At 32.6% G+C, this 18,305-nt stretch overlaps 1 protein-coding gene and 1 long non-coding RNA gene across 2 annotated transcripts; both read left to right on the top strand.

The window, feature by feature from the left end:
- The first annotated feature begins 207 nt into the window (after positions 1 to 207).
- Positions 208 to 4,178, top strand: LOC134242339 (uncharacterized). Its single transcript, XR_009986845.1, has 4 exons — positions 208 to 449; positions 1,792 to 1,852; positions 2,026 to 2,092; positions 3,864 to 4,178. It is a non-coding gene; the product is annotated as an uncharacterized LOC134242339 (long non-coding RNA).
- A 10,300-nt stretch (positions 4,179 to 14,478) lies between these two features.
- Positions 14,479 to 17,471, top strand: LOC134242338 (toll-like receptor 4). Its single transcript, XM_062724409.1, has one exon. It carries the CDS (start codon positions 14,489 to 14,491, stop codon positions 16,916 to 16,918), a length of 2,430 nt encoding a protein of 809 aa, XP_062580393.1. The 5' UTR covers positions 14,479 to 14,488; the 3' UTR covers positions 16,919 to 17,471.
- Positions 17,472 to 18,305: the final 834 nt, after the last annotated feature.

The raw sequence follows: 18,305 nt of genomic DNA, 5'->3' as shown, positions 1-18,305 counted from the left end.
CGTCGAAGGGGCATGTAAGTCTAAAATTTTCATTAGAAAAATATAATCCTAGGATTAAAAAAAAAACTGCCTACAATTTGCTTTTTTTTATCTGACAAAAACAAATTTTTATTTCCTAAACATGCTAAGAGTTTGAGTGTTTTAAAAAAGGCAAACTTGTTTAACAATAACATCAAAACTACTTAAATTCAGTTAATTTTGGGGAAAACATTTAATTTTGTACTGGAATTTGAACAGTAGCTCGCTGCTGGGGATTAGAGTATGATGAGTATCTCTCCTTTCCGTCGATAATCCCTTAGTACTGCAATATACACAGTTGACTGGAAGAAATCCTCGACCTCAGCATACATGAAGCCATAGCAAGAAGCAGTGAAAGCCACAGCAGAGATTGGATAGAGCATAATTTTTTCTCTGTATCGGTGCCTCTATGGATGTCATATTTAGATCAGGTATTTGATACATAACACATACAAATGTCTAAACAAAGGCAATATTGACTATTTTTTTTCAAATTGAGAAAGGGGAAAGTCAGAAAAAATGATAGCAAACATACAGGCTGACTGCTAGTAAAAGTTATCAGTCCTGGTAAAAATCTACCAGCCTAGCTGAGAAAATAATTGTCTTTTGTAAAATTGATTTTTGAAACTAGAGGTACTGTGAGCAATGAGCAAATGATACCCCCCCCCCCCTATGAATATAATAGTGACCATATTTTGCTGTAGGAAAATATATTAATAATGCCATACTTTCGTACAATACCACTATTTTTTTGCCTAATTTTACTCTTAAATACACGAAATCTCAGGAGCTTCTGGGGCTTTGCCCCCTGGACCCCCTTCATTCAAACTATGGTATGACTAAACATATGACTGTACTTTGGAACATCACTATCAAGACCCCTTGTCTGAACAAAGTTATCCACGCCCCCCCCCTCCCCCTCCCTTTTAATCACAAATCCTGTACTGCTCATGATACCATTAGTTGATTCGGAAGCAATTAATCAAATTATTAAATTTTTTAATTAATGAAAACTTTAAACAAGTCCAGCTGGGCAGTGCAAATTGGTAAGCCCACAGCAAAATTTGTGCGTCTCGGGCGGTCAGGCGCACTGTTATCTCAAACACTGCTTTCGGTATGGCCAATGGGTCCTTCTTAAACTAGGGAATATTTAATTAAGCCCTGAAAAAACTCAGATGTTATGGCAAAACCATGATTACTATTTTTCTTATTCATTTACTCAAATTGTAAAATTGTGCCCTTTCAAACTGTATATTTCCAAACTTATATGTGTATGATATTCTTCAAATGCATTTCCTTTTATTTGAATTATATATAAGGGAGGGGAGTCCTACAAAATTGAATTGACAAGCAAAACAACCAATAAAATACTGTTATGGTTTTATCAGTTGAAACGGTGGGAGGGGGTGTAAAGCCATATAACCCTATCTGAATGGGGGAGGGGGGCCCAAATATTCCTACAAGCATTTATATACACACATAGAAAGAGAGAGATTTATGAATATGAGAGCACATACAATATGAATGGGTTTCTGCCAATGTTTTCATCTAATTTAGGTTTAAAACTTAAAAAATAAAATTTGATCCTACAAACTAGAACTCTTTTTCAATTTATAACTAATAGTATGAATTCATGATGATATCACTAGTACATGGGGGAGGGGGGGGGAGGTAAATAAATATTTATTATCAATAATTCAAAAGCTAAATTGTTATATAAATGTATGCATTCTCTTGTCATATGATGAATTTCATGATTTGTTATCATTTCAGATGCAGTCTGAGCCTTGTTCTGAATTTCAAAATTCCCTTTGACAACACCTGCACAGCTGAGGTAATGTAAACTTAAAAATTGAGGACAACCGTCACCAAGAAAAGATTATCAATTCAACTAACGTTAGTGTTATATATACTTTATATTATTTATGTATCATTAGATAATTCGGTATTTTGTGTTGACAAATTGCAGTTTTTTTAATATCATTAAGAACATTCCTTTTCGTTTAGCAATCAAGGGCCTTCTGACTAAGGGTTGAATTATAGTGAATACTACCATTCAGAGACTTTGAAACAGGTATATATTTCTTCTGATCTCTGAATTTTTTAGCTCACCTGAGTTGAAGGCTCAAGTGATCTTTTCTGATCAAAGTTTGTCTTCTGTCTGTCATTGTCATTCTTCAAGGGGAGAGAATTACAAAATTAATAGCATTACTGATATCTTCTCAAGAACCAATGGCCCAGGAAATATGAAACTTATGTGGAACCATTGTCGGGTAGTGTAGATTCAAATTTTTCAAATCATGAACCCCATGTGTAGGACGTGGCCACAACGGATGATCAGAGTTTAACATATGAATATATAAAAAAAATATTTTAAAATCTTCTTCTCGGATACAGCAAGCCTTGATTGGTAATATTTATATATATGAAAGCATTTTCAGGTGGTGTAGATTCAAGTTTGTACAAATCATGACCCAGGGGGGATAGGGTGGGACCACAAAGGCCAATCAAAGTTTAACTAAGAATATAGAGAAAAAATCCTTTAAAAATATTCTTCCAAAGAACAGAAAAGCCAGTAAGTTATATATACATATGGAAGCATTTTCTTGTAGTGTAGATTTGTTCAAATCATGACCCCCCCCCCCCGTATATACTCGCCTATAAGTCGGTTGTATTTAATAAAAGTGTTCATATAAAACCTTACTTTTGATAGGCCTATAAGAAAAACTTAACTCCCACAGTATAGTCAAAAATAAGTACCCTGTAAGCATCCTTAGTGTAGATTCAGTTATGTTCAATCATCCCTCTCTCTCTCTCTCAGGGAGAGGTCACATATGCTTTTAAGCTTTTCAATACAAAGCTGATTTTTGATTTTTATCCAAGCCAGGTGAGTGATGTGGCCCTGTGTCTCTTGTTAGATCATTTATCTACACATATATGTACAGTACAACTCGGTTTTAACAAACTGGACCTGTAAAAGTACTTTGCTATATAATTCGTTATATCCATATTTGTAATTTTGTAATATTTATATAGTTGGGGATTCAAGAAGACTTCTGTGAATTCACAATGTCCATGTTTGTACTAAAGTTTTACTGCAGTTACATGTATGTGGAAGCCAAATAGGAGTAAAAGATGTATTATTGTATGTCATCTTCATTATTTTGTTCAATCCATACAAATGTTTCTTTGAATATTGGAAACTAAAATCAGTAGAAAGTTAGAAATTAAAATTTATAAAATGCAGCATATCTAAACAGAATTTTTGTTGTTGAAAAAAAACCTTTTTCAGATGAGCAAGGCTGTAATAGTTATACTAATATTCAGAATCAAATACCGGTAACAGCTAACTACTTGAGGCAAGGATAGGGTGAGGGTTAAAGAAGGGGTTACATCACTTGAAAATTTAGAGAAGAATTGTAGAGCTGAGGTTTTTCTCAAGAACCACAGGGCCAATTTTTACCAAACTTGGCAGGGCTAAGACCCCTTACAAGGGGTGATAATCAGGAAAAGAGAAAAAATAGGGAGCCACTGGGTCAGAAAAGCTGAAACTTGTGTTAAAGCATCCAGGGATTAAGTGTAGATTCTAAATTGTTTAAATCCCTCCCCCTAAGAATAGACCTAAACCACAAAAGGTATTACAAGTAGGAAAATCTGGTGTAGAACAGCATGACCAGTTACTCTGGTTAGTGTTATGGACCATGGCCTTCTTGTATTCATGATCATGATCATAGAGAATACGAACCATAGCTACTCTCCTCCTTCAACAGCAACAAGAAAATATTGCTTTACGAAATGTCTATTTTCATTAACAAAGTTCAAATTTTGAATTATATTTTTTCCAGATTGATGAATGAACCACATGCATTATGTCAGAGGAATCTAGCTGGACTTGGAGCACCTTTTTAGCAGCCAGGACACATAGATGTACCTGTACAGTTGATACAGATAATCTCAACGGCACATTTCTAAATGATGGCCAAAAAAATCTAATAAAGACACTGTCAGTTTAAAACTTTTTGAAAGAAATCCAGATCAGAAACAAAGGATATTGATTTTTAAGCTCCAAATGTAAAAGGGGTTTTATTGAAACCAAGACCAGGATACACCCAAGGATATTTAATATTAGACCCCTTCAACATAAAATTTTGAATTTTAGTTTGCCTATTTAGTCAAGAACATGGGTTTTTTGACATTTGATACACTTTACATGTATAATGTTATATTGACATTTTTTCAAGATTTCTTTACTGTAAACTATTTATTTCAGCAAAAAGTACATTTACAGATGATTTTTCAAAAATAGCTTTAAAAATACAATTGAGATATATAGATAAATGGTTAATCACAGTTACCACAGAAACCAAATATTTGTTTTAAAGAAGTTAGGTACAAAAAATGTGTCTTTCAGTATTTTAGCTAATGGCAGTTTTCTTCATACAAGCTTATCACATTGACTAAATTGTATAGGCAAATACAATATTTTTGGAGATGCTGTCATGGTAACCAGATACAAATCACAAAAGCATATTTAAAAAAATATATTTTCATGCATTTACAATAAACTGTGAAAATATTACATGTATGTTAGTCAATAGTTATTTTGTATTTTATGGAGATTTTGTATAGTTAATTTATTTTAAAAAGCATTTCCAGGATAATTTGTTACCATGGTTACAAAAATTAATGAGAAATACACTGGTTTTATCTAATATTTGCAAGGTTTAGGAGAACATTTTCTATCTTATATTATCAATTTTTTGTGCTTGTGGTATTTTTTCCACAACATACTCTGAAAATGATGTATTTTGGTATTTTCTTGAAAAATGAATTTTTGTGATATTCTGTTGCCATGGTTACAGAATTTTTTTGAAAAACCAATGGGTTTTATTTTGTTTTATTAGAATTAGGATTGTGGTCTTTCTATCCCATGCTTTCAGTTTTCTTTAACATGTGGGATTTTTTCTAACTATGCTCTTAAAAATGGTTATTATTGTGAAAAATGAATTTTTGAGACATTTTGTTTCCATGGTAACAGAATATTATTTAAAAACCCATGGGTTTTGTTTAATTTTATTGAAATTAATAAAGTGCTCTTTCTATTCCACATGATCAGATTTCTTTAACATGTGGGGTTTTTATCTTACTATGCTCCTAAAAACCTTTATTATTGTGAAAAATGAATTTTTGTGACATTTGGTTGCCATGGTAACAGAATATTATTTAAAAACCCATGGGTTTTATCTAATTTTATTGAAATTAAGGAAGTGCTCTTTCTATTCCACATGATCAGATTTCTTTAACATGTGGGATTTTTTTTTACTATGCTCCTAAAAACGGTTATTATTTTTAAAAAATGAATTTTTGTGACATTTCGTTGCCATGGTAACAGAATATTTTTAAAAAACCCATGGGTTTTATTTAATTTTATTAAAATTAAGAATGTGCTCTTTCTATCCCATGTTATCAGATTTCTTTAACATGCGGGCCTTTTTCTTAATATTCTTCTAAAATATGTTGGATTTGAAGAAATATTGTGAAAAGTGAATTTTATGAAATGACCTATGTTAAATTGAAATTGAGCACCTTTAATAAATCCTATATAATTTTATCCTTATGGTAATCATTTATCATTTTGTATGTACTTCTCAGGAAAAAAAGATTTATTTATGGTACTATCATCAAAAAAGCTCTTTTCCTGTGTTCAATAATAGCTAAATTCACATTTTTTTGAATTATTTGCTTGGTTGCCATGTGCATTTACATGGTGCATTGTTTCCATGGCAACAAAGGCTGGCCAAAAAAATTATGTTGTCCAATGATGTTCCCTTGGTCCATGAAGCAACATATATAAATTTTGTAAAGATCTGAAATGGTCATGAATCACCCCCTGCCTGGTTCTTACAAATAGCTGTACTTAAAAATAAAAATCAGGGAATCGATTATTTCATTTTCATAAATCAATTTTGATTCTCTGCTTGACTATGATATGATTATTTTCTTAATTTAATTTAATATTAATTATCTAATTTATTAATTGTATTGTTTTTATATTAATTCTTTTCCTTCCAGGCTTTAATATTTCTTTTAATGATGAAAAAATAAGGGTTAAAACTTTCTTTTCTCTTTCTTGGTTAAAATAATCTTATTTTAGTTAACAAAACGAAAAAGAGACTCAGAATATCTCGGTAGTTTCTCCCTGTAGTAAAGATAAAAAGCGAGGGTTTCCGAATATACCTGATAAACGCAAAACATGTTACACGATAGAACCTGATAAACGATCTACACGATAAACGCAAAACACGATAAACGGAAAACACGATAGAAAACGCAAAACACGATAAACGGAAAACACTATACGATAGGATACACGCACGATACGATAGGATACACGCACGATAGGACACGATAGATTTGTAAAGAATAACGATGTAGGTACTGTATAATGTACCACAACTCTAGCCTAACCTGCTTATATATAGTTTGTTTCAATTGTAAGGACAAATGGCCAACCAGTGAAGAGCAAATGAGTTGTCCTGATGGAGAGCCAACAAGAAACAAACCGACATTTGCCAAAAAGTGGTGTTTATCTACTATTGAATGAATACGTTGGCCCAACAATGGCTCAATAATATCCGTTACATTGGCCCAATAATAAGCCAACGAGTTGGTCTGATGAAGGGCCGATGAGCAAATTGCCATTGGCCCAACATTAATGGCTTACAATGGCCCAACTGAACAAAAATGACGTTTGCCCAATATTGAGAGAATACATTGGTCCAACAATGGCCCAATATTGTCTGTTACATTGACCCAACAATAAGCCAACAAATTGGTCTGATTAATGGCCGATTAACAAATTACCGTTGGCCCAATGTTAAATGGTGGCCTAACATAAGTAGCATTGTTGGTCCAATAATGGTCAAGTAACATGCTGCTTTCTGGGATAATATGTATTATCAATTTATTTTTTTCATACAATTTATACAATACAACACATTTTAAGAATTTTTCAAAATTTGATTTTTGTGGGGGGAAAGGATATGCAATATACCGAATATAGTTCTTTCACTAGATCGTAGGCTTCACTCAAATGAAGTAAATGATGACAGATGAAGTTTTTAACCTTCATCATGCTCATATTCTGCTTCTGATTGTCACACCTATACAATAATTGACAGAGCTTTTTTATGATCGAGATGTTTTGATACCTGGCTGTGATTTATCTAGCTAATAAAATCTGCGAAACGATTTCATGTACTTTTTAAAGAGATTGATACATGTAATAAATCTTACCATAAAAATCAAAAAATAAGTAGGAAGAAGGATATGGTGATAACGAACAGTATTCAATCTCAAAGACCATAAAACAATACAAAATAAGAGCAGAGCAAACACGGACCCCCGAAACATCAGAGGTGGGATCAGGTGCCATGGAGGAGGTGAGTATCCCCTGCCGACCGGTCACCCGCCGTGTGCTCCTTGTCATGATCAGGAAATAACGGAAAAAATTCGTCTTCAATTCAGTGAATAAATAATGGACTAACAATTGGTATGAAAAACGTTGGTCAGCATTTGACTTAATGATAAATTGTATTTGCTGACAAGGTCACTGCATCGACCATAGAACTTACGAAATGATGACTTTAAACGAGACTGCTGAAATTCTTGTTTCACCCACTTGTCTGTTAATAATTTACCTCGTTTTAGAAATTGTTCATACGTAAAACATGCTTTTGCGTATCAAATCAACTGAGATATATATACTCCGTATGCAGATGATGAAGGTATATTTCTGCATAAGTAAGGGAAGTTGAAGTTGATAAATTTTTCATATTATTTGAAAGGATTTATTGACTTGTGTGCTCATTATTTCATAAATATTCTGCATTCTTTATTTTTCTGATTTAACATCATATATATTACTATCCGTCCTTTCCTTATTGATTCCAAATAAGGCAGTTCAAACCTTATCAGTGGCAAGAATGAAAATGAAATATTTCTCATTTTTCCCCGAGTAGCGTTGCATGTGGTTAGAGCGTCTGCTCTTGAATCACGAAGTAAAGAGTTGATAATTACGTCGCGGGTGCATCCCACTGTGGGACGAAGAGACCGTTCCTTCTGATGAGATCATATAAACTGAAGTCCCGTGTCACAGTAAGCGTTGGCAGGAAAAAGATCCCTCCCTGAGTTCGTAGTATAGGACAAAATTTATATGCTACATTATTCATGTCCATGGCTACACGTATATCTTACTAGTCGATTATTTATTCATGTTGACACTCTGTGGGCTTGAAAGATTTCTTACATTATTTCCGTGGTCCTTGCAATAAAAGGGAATCCATGCTGTTTTCGGATCCTGGAGTATTCTTTTCGTGGTCTACACAATAGAATACTGAATGTGTGACTACTATTGCAATAGCATGTACAATAGCAAGGCTGCTAAATGACTGATATTAAATATATTAAAGATTTTAATTGTCCCATTTATTTATGTTGTCTATGGAATAGATTGTATCTGTGTGGACTTGTTTTTTTTATGAATCCAAGGGATCACTTAATAAAAGAATATCTGGTCATATTTCAAATAAATCATGGTTGTCATGCAGCAGCTTTTATACAAACATTTTAATTTACCTGATCATTCTATTTTGTCTATTTTTTCTCAGAAAGATTTATCACCACACAAATAGTCCGTAGCTGAGTACACCTTTCAGTAGACAACGAGAAGAATTTTAGATTAGAAAACTAGGGAAAGCTTTTCCCTATTGATGTAATGACAATGTCGATAGTGTTAGAAATCTTTCCAGCCCACAGTGTAGCAATGTTAATGTGATGGGACTTTTTAACCATACACAGAGACGTAAGCGTAGTCATGGGCATCGGACGTGCGATAAACCTGCAGATCCATGTTAAACATTAAAGTCACGTATTAAAAGTTTGAGGGACAATATTGAAACCATCTATCCTTCTGTGTTCAATAATCCAGAAGTGAAAAAAGAATTAGATATATTACATGATCAGTACTTACTGGTCCCTGCTGACAAAGAAGGTAACAACATTGTCTTCGTTTGTAAGACTCATTATATAAATTGTATTTTAGAAGAACTTGAATTTAATTCTACAAGTGGTAATCCTACTTATACTCATACTTCCCTTTCTCTGGAAGAGATTCTTCGAAATCATACGCCATTTTTAAATATTTTTAATATTTCACAGAGCCAAAATGAATCTGAACTACCCTATATACACTGGGCAAAATTGCTTACTTTTAAAAACGTTTTAATGATGTACCGTATAAGTAGAATTTTTAGCGAGGATTTAACTTTGGCATTATTAGCGAGGGTGCCGAGATCGCTAAAATTAAATATCGCTAAAAATAAATTGCGGTTTATTTGTAATATCTTCTTTAATGTGCATTTGAAAATCGCTAAAGTAATATCTCGCTAAATGTAAATTACCAGTTTTTAAGGACAAATCGCTAAATTTGCCTCTCGCTAAAATTCCCACTTATACGGTATTTGATATATATAAATATGATACTTTAATACAAAATATAGCATATTAATGTCAAACCTTATAAATAACTACAATATTTACTGAAGTGTGACCAATTCATAGAAAAAAAATTGTATTTGTGTTCTTTACATTTGTACTAATTAAAAACTCAGAAAAAAAATTACACCGCATGCTGCATTTAACGCTAAATCAGACAGTATGGCGTCTGCAGGGGCTTCATTTAGAGAAATCTGTAAAAAAAAAAAAAAAAAAGAAATGAAAACAATAAAAAGTTTATGAATTCCACTCATGAAAAATTGTTGCAAAAAGATTCACAAACATAAAAATGTTCATTATAGATAACCACGGCATTAAGTTAGGAGCATACAATCAGTTGAAAATTGTTCCACAAAACTAGATCAACCGGAAGTTGAGTGGATTTAGTATGGACACTAAGGTACTGGATGATTACTAGGCGATATGGCAGTCAATGACTGTTTGTTATTTGATTTATAGCTGGGGGACTACTCATATGGCAACCTCACTGACCACCTTTAGTAATCAAGAATATCATAACTGGGTAAAAATGGTGCGCAGTGCACAGCTGGAAATTGGTTTGCGGACAAGAAGGTCATTCAAGGGTCTTTTCATGATAGACATTTTTCAATCTCACTGTTTTGAGAATAATGGTATATTGTTTTCACTATTACCGATCCGGCAATATGTTCAGTTCACAAATAAGAATTAACAAGTGGTGCGTTAGAAATTTTGTCTAGTGTATATTGGATTCCGAAACTTCATAAAAATCCTTAAAAAGATACATTGCGGGTTCCAGTTAATGCTCAACCAAGCCTCTTTCGTTACTCCTCACTAAGATATTGACAGTAGTGAAGAAAAACTTGAAGAGTAATGCGCAACAATATAATTCATTCAAGAAGTGGTGTGAATCAGATGTGGATACTAAAAAAATCCAAAGAAGTTTTGGACAATTTGAAATCACAAGAACTTTCCAAAATTAACAGCTTAAAAACTTTTCAACTTTATACACAACCATTCTCCACGATATTAAAATCCAGGCTTTTTGATATCATAGACAGATGCTTTTTCAATAAAAATGGAACTTGTAAATTTACTTACCTGGTCATTGGTCATTTGCAAAATTGTTTTGTTAAAACAAATTCTGATTGCACACACAAGTACTCTGAAGTTCACATCAAAAACATGCTTGAGTTTCTGATTGACAATATCTAGATGGTTTTTTTTAGACCAGGTATTCCAAAAATTTATTAAAATTCCCATGGGTACCAATTGCGCACCGTTATTAGCAGACCTATTTTTATATTCATATGAAGCAGAATTTGTGCAAAATCTTAATCGTGAAAAGAAGAAAACACTTGCTGTGGCCTTCAACTCGACATTTAGATAATTATATTGACGACGTATTGTCAATTAACAATGGTCATTTCCATTCCTACGTTGATACGATATTTCCTGGTGAGCTTGAGATAAAAGATACCACAGAGTCTGACATATCTGTTTCATACTTGGATATTTTACTTGAAAAAGACGATAACGGTAATCTAAGAACCAAACTATATGATAAACATGATGACTTTAACTTTTCTATCGTTAACCTCCCTTACTTATGCAGCAATATACCTTCGTCACATGAATACACATGAATACGGAGTGTATATATCTCATTTGATTCGATACGTAAGAACATGCTCTACACATGAAAAATGTCTAAAACTAGGTAAATAATTAACAAGCAAGTTGATGAAACAAGAATATCAACAGTCTCGTTTAAAGTCATCATTTCGTAAATTCTATGGTTGATACAATTACCTTGTCAGGAATACAATTTATCATTTAGAAAAATGCTGACTGACGTTTACGTACTAATTGCTTAGTCCATTGTTTATACACTGAATTGACGACGGATTTTTCCATTATTTCCCGTGCGTTTGTATTGTTCTTTGGACTGTGATATTGAATATGGTTCGTAATCTCAGAACTCAGAAAGGGCCAGGGACACTAATTAACTAAGTACACATGATACATTATAGGGAGCCGACTGGGGTTTTATTGTGTGAAAACTACAATGGAGATGCTCTAAAATCTTATAATATATGTATCTTACGGTAGCTTACATCTACTTCAGTGTACATGCCAAGTTTGGGAAAGTCTGTCGTCCACGTATTTTTAAAAGGACCGTCTCGAAATACATGTACAATTACATTTAATATTGGATTATATAAGAAAGTCCAATTTTTCATACTTAAAAAACTCTTCAAACTCTTAAATATTTCTATGTTTTAAATTTCAAGAGCTTATTTTTTTTCCTCAAAACTAGGAATCCATTGATATGGAAGTTGCAGAATCCTAATTGTCTTCATAATTATTTGGATTGACAAAAGAAAAACTGGAGTCATCAAGTTTGTCATATAGTAAATTAAGCATTGAATTATTATTTTTTGAAAGATGCAGTCTCATAACTGCAATGGTGTGTGCAAACAAATTGAGTAACAAATTTGTTTGCACACACCATTGCAGTTATGAGAATGCATCTTTCAAAAAATGATAATTCAATGCTTAATTAAAAAAATTAACATTCTTTTTTTCTACCGTTAACTTCCAAATTGAATACTCAAGAACCAGGAAGGTTAATTTAAACAATGAAATGCTTCGTTTGGTTGTTAGTATGGGGTTGAATGTCGCAATGCTGCAGAAAAAAATACATAACCCGCGTTAACGTGTTATGTAAATTCTTTCTAATTCTTTCTGCAGTAGCTGCTACTTTTATTCCACTACTAGCAACAAAAGAAAGACATTTTATTGTTTACATTTATATCTGTTTAAATAATCATTTAAAGTAGGATAAAAAAGATTAATAATTATTGATACGTTCGTCTTAGTATGTTTCATTGATGAAACAACCACTGATCAAGAAATCTGTACAGGTGATATGTCTAGTGTTGTTCATGCACTGATTAACGGCAATGGGTTTTCTTAAGAAATAAAGGAAAAACATTTAGTGGATGTAGATATAATTGCAATAATGTCCCCGATTAATCATGTCCACAGAATGTCGTTTAGGCTTTTTAAAATACTTTTTAATACTTTGTATTTTACATTTATTCATCAATTTAAAAATCCGCTCTATTATTTGCGTCTGATTTGGTATTTATATTTCATCGTATTGAAATTCTTCACCACTTGATATTTAAACTTCCTTCTTGTGCAGTAAGCATTTAGTGTGAAAATTCTTTTAACAAAAGTAATTCAATAATTTTTTTTTAATTCAAAAGGGAGAACAAATCACGATCTTATTGAGGAAAATCGTTCAATATGCATTTATACATGTATTATTGTAAAAATGTTAAAAGACTGTATGTGATCTTGTCGTTTGGATTTTTAAAGAAAACATTATATAAGGCAACAGGGAAGTAATTCAAGAAAAATTGGCTTAAATTCATTTTATCACAACGACATGTTTCTTCAACTTTCTGGATTCAACAATATTGCATTTTGGGGTAAGTATCGTTGATCTCATGTAGTAGTTGTTGAAGAATATTTTTTAAAATACTTTAGGTTACATTTTGTATGAAATACGCTATTGAAGTCAACATCGAAGACATACAAAATTATCTTCCTAAGACGATGAAATATATGGAGATTAGGAACAGTATTAAGCTCAAAGGGCCATATAAAACAATTCAAAATAGAGCAAACATGGACATTCGAAATGTCAGAGGTGGGATCAGGTGCCATGGAGGAGTGTGCATCCCCTGAAGACGGGTAACACTCACTGTGTGCTCGTTGTCATGAATGGATGACAGATAAATCTGTCGTCAATTCATTGTGTAAATAATGGCCTTACCATTGGTATGAAAAACGTCAGTCGTCATTTGACTCAATGATTAATTCATTTGCTAACAAGGTCATTTATCGACCTTACGAAATTATGACTTTAAAATATATGTAAAATGAATAAAAATTAAAGCTTAATTTTTTGTTATGTAAAGTTGTATTTTATTATTTTGAGATAAACATCTCGGCATTTTGTATAAAAAGACAAAGTTAACGAAAGTAATCGATCTAAAAAAAAATCTACAAACAATTCAATGTTGTGAACAGGACATGAACACGGATCTTTGGAAATTTCATAGGTTGGATCAGGAGCCTATAGCTAGGAAGAGTAAACATTCCATGTAAATCCAGGCACATCTACCGTTAGCCCTGTTATTTATAAGACAAAACACTGTAGTATTCAGTTGATAAATTTGATACAAAATGCAAAGGCCTAACAATTTATATGTAACGAGTCAGCCAAAATACGTCCAAATTTAAGGTCATATTTGCTAACAAAGACCAAAGCATATATGGAATGATGGCTTTAAACAAGCTGTCGAGGTCCCTGTAACATCACCATATCTATGAGTATCCTAGTACCCTACATCTGTTTAACAATTTATCGTTTCGAAAGCATGCTCTTGGGGCATAAACATTAATTCTACATAAATGTAAAATTATTGGAAACCTGGAATTTTTAATTTTCTTAAACAAACTAATTATAATTGTTATTCATTTCTAATGACCTTGTCAGCAAATTCAATCTAATAAGTCAAATAAGAATTAAGGAATGTTTTTCATATTTTTAAGCCATTACATGTTTCATATACATAAATAATTATATATTTTATATGTATTGAATTATCAACATATTTTTTCTTGTTATTCCCATTATTCCCAATTATCATAAAGAGCATACGGCAGTTGATGCTCTCTGTTCCATGCCTTCTGATCCAAGCTATTCATTGTGTGGTAGAGGTTTGCGTTTGCGCTCATCCAAATTTCTATTGTCCGAATGAACTTTGAACTTAATACTAGTTGGTCTCCATATTTCATTTCTCTTTAACTAATCATAGAATATCCTTTACTTTGAACAGGAACCATTATCTCCACTTTCATGATTGAGGTACATGCAAAATGTTTGTCCATCTATAAGAATAACATATGCGGTACGGGCGGTGTTTATTATGACTGTCAGAATCAGGAATTTACTTCTGTACCAAAAGTCAATGTTTCAGGAGTAGTCGCAATAGATCTGTCATACAACAATATCACAAATCTTACCAATTCAGATTTCGAAGGAATGGATGCTTTAAAAGCATTATATTTCACAAGGAACAAACTGCAGCGTATTGAAAAGAATGCATTTCAACATTGCTCTCAGCTCTGTATATTAGATTTGGCCGGGAATGGCTTAACAAAAGATTCAATAGAGGAGGGTGCATTCAGGTATCTGACAGCGCTTGAGGATCTGAGAATGAATGACAATCCTTTTTCTAAAGGCGGATACCCGGATGTAGAAATAGGAAGGCTGACGTCATTAAGAAATTTCACATTAGATGCAACTTATTACTTAAGCTTTTCTACAGAATTCCAAAGGTTGAAAAGGCTGCGGTATCTACAGATTTTACCATCAGCTTATTTCTGGTTTGACAATTATTCATTTATGAATCTGGGAAATCTAAGTATTGAATATTTGGACCTCCAATTCAGTGATCATAGTGCTTGTTACCATGATATTGAAGATATATTCTGGCCTTTTTCTTCTTTGAAAGGGTTAACTTTTCAAACATTTTGCGGTTTACGTTACGTTCTGAAATCTTTGAAATCTTTGAAAAGACTGAAATTTAATCAAATGGAATACATCAACTTTACAAGATCAAGTCCCTTCAATGGTGAACCCGTTCTCCTCAACGATTATGATGTAGCATTTCTCAAAAACATTTGTGTGAAGTTCCTTTCTCTACAGGACACAAATACTGTCGGAATACCAACATTAAACCCATCCATATTTATGGAATGCATTGAAGAAATTGATGTGTCACATAATTCAATCTACACCTATTCCACATTCGTCATGTTCTTGCAAGCGAGACGAATCAAACTCGTCAATTTCAGTCATTTGAATGATTGCCGATTACCAAGTTCAAGAGGGAAATTATTAGAGATGAGGGAAATGTTACCAAAACGGCCTCCTGTTAACGCCACTCTCTCAAAATCCTTGGAGGAAATCGACGTTTCTTACACCTACGCAAAACCAACTTTACTACTTTACGTTCAATTAAAAATATTCGCTACAAACCTCAAAAAGATAAACTTTCAATATATAGGTTTTCCCCTCTGTTCTTTAAACAATATAGAGTTACATTTTCCGAGTCTGAGAAGCATTGATGTTTCAGGTTCGTCTTGTGATAATTTAAACTTACATTTTTTGAAGCATCTCCCCTCTTTAACAGAAGTTTATATGCGTAATACCAAATTGAATATCGGTCTAGCCACTGATGTAAATGGAACTTTCTTTCGTGGACTGTCGAAATTAACGATGGTTGATTTTTCTGAAAACGCCTTGAAAGAGTTACCTGCAGATTTATTTCTCAGCCAAGCGTCTTCAATGAAGTGTCTGATACTCGAAAGCAATTCATTTACCACAATACCACGTGCCTTAAATTTCATTCCTCGGCTTGAATTCCTTGACCTTCGATCTAACAAACTGTCCTATTTTTCAAAAGAATCTATATCAATTATTGATAATTTACCCAATATAATGATAGATATCAGAAACAACCCATTTGACTGCTCTTGCAATGCTTTAGAATCCTTGAAATGGATCAGAGACAATATCAAAAAGTTTGTTTATTTGAACAGGGCTCAATGCAACGAGATGGAGGGCCCACGGATACCTGTTCTTAAGATCATTAACAACTTGAGAGCATTAGAATTAAAATGTATTTCTCAACTGTGGTTGGATATATCGATATCAATTGTGTCGTCCATGTTTTTGATTGTGCTAGTGGTAGCGATGATGTATCGATATAGGATAATCCTTCGGTATGGTGTACTGAGAATAAGGTTATTTTGGAGACGTGGTTTCGCCAATAATTTGACAAGAGATTCATCTGCTTTTGATACGTATATATCATATTCTCCCGTTGACTCCTTGTTTGTGAGTTTGCATCTTTATCCTAAATTGCAGGAAGAAAATCTTCGCATATCCTTCCGGGATAAAGATTTTAAACCTGGTAGTACCTTTGCAGAAGAGGTTGTGGAGTTCATAAACATAAGTAAATGTGTTGTTTTTGTCGTAACACAAACATTTTTGAAATATGACTGGGGAACATATGAAATCCAGGTCGCAAAAATCCATGCAATTCATAAAAACGCCCGGATTTTATTAATAATCAAGGACGACATCGAAGTTGAGGATCTTCCTCGAGATCTCCTGTACGTTTGGTGGAAAATTAAACCAATCAGATGGCCCGACGCTAACAACGCGGCAAAGAGGGAAAAGTTCTGGAGAAAGTTTATTAAGTCGATCAAGGAATCTTAAATCTTGTTTTAATGTTTGAAGGATAGTGAAAAATTTACAGCAATGGGACGAGATACCAAGGAAAATTTTCGATATTATTAAAGTCCAATGACTGCTTTGCATGCAATTTATTTGTTTTATGTGACAGGTGGATGTGATCGGTCAACAGGGACACCTTATTCCTCATAGGGATCTGATTCCACCTCAAGAATTCCCAGGGGCCATGCTAAATGCCCTATTAAAATATTTGTATCTTTTGTAGGTTTGGGGGTAAACATAAACATATATTTTATGATGCAACATTTTTAAAGGATGTATAAATCTATTTACTGTGAAATCCCTTTTGTGTGTGTTTTTGATTTTTATTGTTTTGTTTTTAATGTATGAAAACTATCACGAATTCATGTTCAATATGAAATATAATTATTGAAAAGTGCAGATTTAGAATTTTTCTTATACTTAAAAATCAAATCCTTGTGTTTTTTTTTCAAACCATGGAATTTTGACCTTAAGAAAATATATTTTAAAAGTATTTTGTTGCAACATGTCTCATGACATTGCAAAACATTCTGGTTACATGTGTTTCATATGTGTTTGTCATATTTATGTAATTTGTAATTATTGTGGTACATTGACATTTTGTTACTAGTAGTTAATTACTTTTCTGCTTTTGGTGGACTTATATACTTTTTTTGTCAATGGTCTTATAATTAAGACTTCAAATGTTGTTTCCATGCAATAACTTTTTTTCTTCAAAAAGTAGCATTCAAATTACATTTATGTTGCAAGCCAAAATTGTATAAATCTTTATACAAAAATGTTCAATTTATGGTTTTCTAAGTTCCATAAACATTTTATTTTTAAGCAAAAGGAAGCGGTCACTTATAATATTTTCTTGATAACATGAAAAGCAAAGAATTAAAATTTTAAACCAAAACTCCAAATCTACATATTAAACACTGTTGTATTCCATTCCTGAAATTATCCAAACTGTCACAATATTCTATCAATTGCTTTACTTGTACTTGGATAAAAACATCATTAGATATTAGTGTAATCATTAGCATGCTTATATATATATATATATATATATATATATATATATATATATATATATATAGGTATATGAGGTTGTTTGTGGGCACAGAGCTTCTAAGCTGGTTTGTGGGATCTCGCATTTCTACATTGCATAGATATGTCATATTCATAATTTAGGCGTTATATATGGTCCTTATGTAATATATAATATAATTTTTGAGTTAATAATATAAATATTGTATATAATTGTGGGTCAAAACATTCATATATATAGAGCATTGTGGGATAAACTATATACATCGCACAATGCTCTTCATTTATTAATTCTATGACCCGCAATATTATTTTATGCTATATATAATATTATTTG

This window comes from Saccostrea cucullata, unplaced genomic scaffold, assembly GCF_032062105.1.
Source record: "Saccostrea cucullata isolate Sc308-1 unplaced genomic scaffold, CSIRO_AGI_Scuc_v1 ctg2506, whole genome shotgun sequence".
In the NCBI taxonomy this organism is placed as follows: Eukaryota; Metazoa; Mollusca; class Bivalvia; order Ostreida; family Ostreidae; genus Saccostrea; species Saccostrea cuccullata.
This window is presented reverse-complemented; position numbering and strand designations above follow the sequence as displayed.